At 36.9% G+C, this 6,000-nt stretch overlaps 2 protein-coding genes across 2 annotated transcripts in view; both read left to right on the top strand.

Annotated features, from left to right (window-relative positions):
* MOB1B (MOB kinase activator 1B) overlaps positions 1-4,031 on the top strand; it is a 72,179-nt gene extending 68,148 nt beyond the window's left edge. Inside the window, exon 8 of the transcript XR_002825157.1 lies at positions 3,918-4,031. The gene's annotated coding sequence lies outside the window, so the exon portion shown is untranslated. The remainder of the gene's footprint in view (positions 1-3,917) is intronic.
* The window catches only part of DCK (deoxycytidine kinase), a 32,517-nt gene that overhangs the window by 1,711 nt on the left and 24,806 nt on the right, over positions 1-6,000 (top strand). The window contains exon 2 of the mRNA XM_004383324.2: positions 3,918-4,033. Coding sequence (XP_004383381.1) covers positions 3,918-4,033 — 116 coding nt within the window. The remainder of the gene's footprint in view (positions 1-3,917; positions 4,034-6,000) is intronic.

Below are 6,000 nucleotides of genomic sequence, written 5' to 3'. Positions count from 1 at the left end.
AAAGACATATAAACAGGCCCTCATTTCTTCTTAGCAGTTTTAAGGCACCAGGGTAAAAGACATATAAACAGGCCCTCATTTCTTCTTAGCAGTTTAAGTGCTTTGAAGGTGAGTGTTCACTAGTATGATTCCTCACAGTTATTTATTTATGTCAGGGCAGGTGAAAGTAGTTGAACAAAGCAATCCCAAGAGTAAATTTGAATGAACAACCTCTCAGATCTATACCCCAATGAATTCATGTCTTTCCTTTTCCCAAATCCAGTTAGGCATCATATATCTAGATACCTACTTTCCCCCAAGCATCTTTAATCTTCTGAGCACTTGAAACAATTTCCTAATAGGTCAGCCCATCTCCAGTTTCTCTTACCTATTTCCAGAGCAGCCTTTCTGTATACAAGTGTAATTGTGTTACTCTTCTGCTTAAAATTATTCACTGACTTCTCCATTCATTACCTATGCTGAAACAGGAGTTGCAAACTGATGGCCTGTATTTGCACAATGTTGACCTATATAGCTTTGAAAACATTTTTTTGAACTAATTGCCAGCGTTTAAAAATTGAGAACACCTTTTTGAATTAATTGCCAGCATTTAAAAATTGAAAACATTTTTTTGAATTAATTGCCAGCATTTAAAAATTGCGATTTCCCATAAACATCTAGATTCTTGGCTTTTCTTGAAAAATCTGAAGATCTGGTAACACTGGACCTGCATTTCTATATGGCAACAATTCATATTTAGATGGGGCGTGTTCCTTACCACTTATTGACTTCCTGACACTGAGGCTTTATCAGTTGCTGTTTGTTATTGCTCTTGCACTGTTGTTTTGATTATAAAATTAATAGGAAAGAAATATGCCCAGCTGTTTTGATCATTTACTTTCCCTTCTGGCCCATGATGACATTTGCATTTGAGACCGCTGGCTTAATGGCTAAGGATTTAATTAGCATGGTATACAAGACCATTTAAGATCCTTGGTCTCTTTGGTCCTTGCTTCCCTCTACTACCTTAACTGTAAACATTTTTACATGCCTAGGATATGCCATACTCCTTCATGTGGTTTCTTTAGATTGACTTATTTGCTTGACAAAACTCATCCTTTAAACTTCACTTTTCTTATCTGTTCTCTCATACATTGTATTATAGTTGCTTGTTTCCATGACCTTCTATATGCCAGACCCATCATCTTGTGGGCTAGAACCTAACATTTTCATCTTGTCCCTCCATCTTATTTGCCCAACACAAGTAAGCTGTAAATGTGAATCTGAATGTAGAAGACTATTTTTCAGTTTCTCTGTTCTTTCTAGAATATTTGAACTGTAAGTTTGATACATATGGAACCCTTCTTCTCATGTTCTCTATTACTAAAATAGTCTCTTACGTTAGATTTATGGAGGCCTTATCTCCTTTTTCCGATCTTAATAGTCTGTACAGAATGACTTTTGGCATTGTAATGCGTATTTGGCATTAGGAACTGTTAGTTTCTTTGGCTATTTAAATTGTTAACTGCAGTGTCCTTGGTTCTGGTCCCGTTTGCATTCATAGAGCATTAACTTATTCATTAGCCTATTTTCTACGCTCGTACCCCCATCCTCCAAATTAAGGACCTAGATATTAGTTAGTCTCATTGGGTACTAAACGTAACTGTTGTTACTCTGCTTGAACTATATATAACAATTATTACAGGGACACCTGTGAGGGCCAGAACTCACCAGGACTGCCTTGTTTTTCCATGTCTTGAAAGTTTTCTGCCTTTGGTGGAGTATAGTCTTACTTTTCTGTTGCTCTCTATTAGTGGAAAATGTTTAGGTTTTCCTTCTCTGACAGTTTCTGCCTTGCACAGTTCTGGCTTTCACAGGTTTTACTGTATTTTGAAATTTGTGCTTGTAAGCAGTATTAGAAGAAAAAGCAAAAGGCTTTCAGACTCCTGCTGATGCCTGATTTTTTAATATTTCCCTTGGGTTCTCTTTCTGAATACCAAACTCTCCTTTCCCTCTTCCATCTAGCTTAGTGATTGGTGGTCATTTTAAATGTTTGCACTTACTCTTCTAAATGCCATACAGTCCTTCTACATGCTTACCTGCTGCATGTAAATCTGAGGTCACAAGTGTCTTTACCATAATTAAATCTAATAATCATCCAGTTTTGCCTTGAAAGTTTTTCTCCTTTCCTCTGGAGATAATAACTTTTGTACTTTGCTTCTCAGCTGTTCTCTCTGTTGTCACCTTTCTATTTACCCATACTTTTCTTTCTCTGTTGTGATCCTTTAACGTTCTTCCAGTTTTTTCTTCTTTTGTGTTACCTTATATAAGATCATAGGTTTTTGTATAGTTCTACAAGTTGAAGGTAAGCTCTTTTTACCGTTTTTGGTTCCAGGTAAGGAGCCCTGGTGGTGCAGTGGTTAAGGGCTCGGCTACTAATCGAAAGATCGGTGGTTCGAACTCACCAGCCATTCCATGGGAGAAAGATGTGTCAGTCTGTTTCCATAAAGATTTACAGCCTTGGAAACTCTATGGGACAGTTCTACTCTGTCCTGTAGGGTTGCTATGAGTTGGAATCGACTCTATGGGAATGGGTTTGGTTTTGGTTCCAGTTTATAAGGAAGAGGAGACTTGGCTTATAAATGTACCAAAGTTGTTTATTCATATGTTCATTTACTTAGAGAACAGACTTTATGCTGATCAGTAGTGATGTCTAATATAACCACATTTGGTGACTTCAGATGGAAAGGGTGTGGTAGTCATTAGAAATAATTGCTGCATCCTATTGGATTCTAGTTCAATACTGCTCTTACTATTAAATATAATGTATTCCTAGGTAACTTTAGAACAGTGAACATAATATGAACTGTTTTCTTTTTTTCCCTATAGATATCTCAGAAATTGTTGAATAATCAGGGAGAAGTGAAGTATGTATGTTGTTTGTTTGTCTTTTTTTTAGGGTTGAATAGAGTGCACAGTGACTGAAAATGAAGCAGAGAAACTGGTGTTGCTTGTAGGAAGTGCTTTGCAAAAAATGTTTCTATAGTTTCTGTTAACGAACCAGTTGCTGTCGAGTCGGCTCATGGTGACCCCATGTATTGCAAAGTAGAACTGTGTTCCATAGGGTTTTCATGGCTGTGACCTTTTGGAATCAGATTGCTGGCCTTTCTTTTAGGAGCGTCTGGGTGAGTTCAAACTGCCAACCTTTAGGCTAGTAGTCGACCATAAGCTCAAGCACTTATGTAATAATAATAATAATAACAACAGTAACAACAGTCTTTCTCATTCTGAAACTCTAAGCATTGAATACATCTTCATGGTGATTTTATCATTTATTTGGCTGTTTCTTAAAAAGAGACCTGAGCTTGTTGGTAGACTGAGTGGATGGAGCCAGTAAAGAGGAAAATTTTGAAAATGCAAGAGCCTGGAATGACTCTCTGTAATGATAGTTTACTTGTTTATCACGTTTAACCTTCACAACAGTTTCCATGAGGAGGGTACTCCTTTGTGTTATGAAGAAATAGCCTCAGAAAGATTAAGTAACTTGCCCCAAATCCCACATCTAATAAGTGGTAGAGTAGCCTTAACCACTTCCCACAAAGTTACCTGTAATTGGTTGGCTAAAGAAAGTGAATCTAGGACTAGGATTTTTTTCTGCCATAACATCTTGCCTAAAAATTTCCCAGGTTTTAAATTCTTCTCTCCTACAGCATTGCTAACCTGTAAAACAATAACAAACAAATGTACTTAACACAGTTGGGCAGAGACCTTTTCCGTTTTCATTTAAAAAAAAATCTAGAGAAAAATTCAGGAAATTGAATATTTTTTTTTTTGGTGAGTTAAGATTTCTGTAATAAATTTTGTAAAAGCCAGTCATGATTCTGGCCTTTTTTTCTGCCAAGTTTCCTTCTGTAATTTTACCTTTACTCTCATAACAGCTGCAGGGAAGTCAACGTTTGTGAATATCCTTAAACAAGTCTGTGAAGATTGGGAAGTGGTTCCTGAACCTGTTGCCAGATGGTGCAATGTTCAAAGTACACAAAATGAATTTGAGGTATGAAAATAAAATTTAACCAAATAAACTGAAAATCTTTTAGTTTAGAGGATCAGTAATATTTAATCTCTTGGCCTTTTTCTTGTTTTGTTTTTTTCCAGTACGATTTTCAAATCTAGCTTTAAGTCATCTGGGTGGTAGTTACATGAGTGGATTGTATGTGTGTATATATATAACCCAAAACCAAACCCACTGCTGTCGAGTCGATTCTGACTATAGTGGCCCTATAGGACAGAGTAGAACTACCCCATGTAGTTTCCAAGGCTGGAATTTGTACGGAAGCAGACTGCCACATCTTCCTTCTGCTGGTGGGTTCAAACCACCAACCTTTTGATTAGCAGCCCAGCGCTTTAACCACTGTGTCACCAGGCCTCCATGTGTATGTATGTGTGTGTGTGTGTGTGTGTGTATGTATGTAGATGTTCAATGAACTACATACACTTAAGATTAGTACAGTTTATCCAATAAAGTTAATGAGTTTAAAAAGTTTTAAAATATCAAAAAATTTTTAAAAAATCTAATTGTAATTAAGATTCCTTGAGTGACTTTTTACAAACAAGAAAAAAAAGGTAACTGAATTTCATTCGTTTACCTTTCAATCTTTTTGTCTTAGAGAAAACCATTTATCTCTCATTTCTTTGTAATTTCATTCTTGTAAGACTTTCACCCTGAGTACAGCAAGTTTTAATTTCCTAGCACTTTTCCATTCTACATTGCAAATAAGAAAGAAAAGGGATAGCAGTTAAATTTTATTTTATAGCAAAATCTTTGATTCGTTGGGTGTGTAAGAGAGAAAGAGAAAGAGAAAAACAGAGTGAGTTTGAGTTCATTGATTTATATTTCACCTAAGATTTTAATTTCTGGAGAAATGAGAATTGAAAGAAAGCAGTAAAGACAAACCTGAATTAAAAATAGAAATGTGTGCTAAAAACTTCCATTGTTAGAGCTGAGGATTGAAAAAAATGTCTGTTTTTATTGCTTAGTTGTTGGTATGAAGGAAGGCTGGTGTCTTAGTTATCTACTGCTGCTATAAGAGAAATGCCACAAGTAGATGGCTTTAACAAACAAATTTATTCTCTCACAGTTTAGGAGGCTACAAGTCTGAATTCAGGATGCCATCTCTAAGGGAAGGCTTTCTCTGTCTGTTGGCTCTGAGGGAAGGTCCTTGTCTCCTTTCAACATCTGTGAACCTGGTGTTCCTTGGAGATCTACCTGTGTCTTGGCCTCAGTCTTCCCCTGGGGCCTAGGAGGTTCTCAGCACAGGGGCCCCTGGTTCAAAGGATGCAGTCCTCTCTGGCTTTTCTTTCTTGGTGGTAGTCAGGTCCTTCTCTCTCAGCTAGCTTCTCTCTGCTTTTATCTCTTGTAGGGTGATGACTCAAGATACCTCCCACCCTACCTCATTAACAGAACAAACATAACTTAATCCTCATGAACATGACCTAATCCTGCCTCATTAACAGAAGGGACAGCTCACTCCCAAATGGGACCATAACCACAGGCATAGAGGCTAGCATTTACAACACATCACAAAATGGAGGATAATCACATCACAAAATGGAGGACAACCACACAATACTGGGAATCATGGCCTACTCAAATTGGCACATATTTTTTGGGGACACAATTTAATCATGACATTTGGGAACAATAATTGAGTATTTAAGATGTAAATCACATATACAAGGAGCAGTCACTAGCATGATATTCTGTAATCTTTGAGGATATTTGGTTTTGAATAACCAAAAATATTTTCACATACAACTATTTGCCAATCATAGTTAACTTTAGTCCTGGGACCCAGTTTAGTATACTCAAGCCCTTGTAATCTCCAGGACTAAATCTTGAAGGGACTTCCTTCCCATTTGGACCTCATTTTCCTACGAAATTGATGTTTTACATCTGATTTTTTGGAGAAGGCAGGGTAAGCCTTAAGTAGAATTTTAAAGTGGGTAGATTTATTAATTTGC

The sequence above is a fragment of the Trichechus manatus genome, unplaced genomic scaffold (genome assembly GCF_000243295.1).
Source record: "Trichechus manatus latirostris isolate Lorelei unplaced genomic scaffold, TriManLat1.0 scaffold00108, whole genome shotgun sequence".
In the NCBI taxonomy this organism is placed as follows: Eukaryota; Metazoa; Chordata; class Mammalia; order Sirenia; family Trichechidae; genus Trichechus; species Trichechus manatus.
Note: the sequence above shows the minus strand (reverse complement) of the source record. Positions and strands in the feature narration are given on the sequence as shown.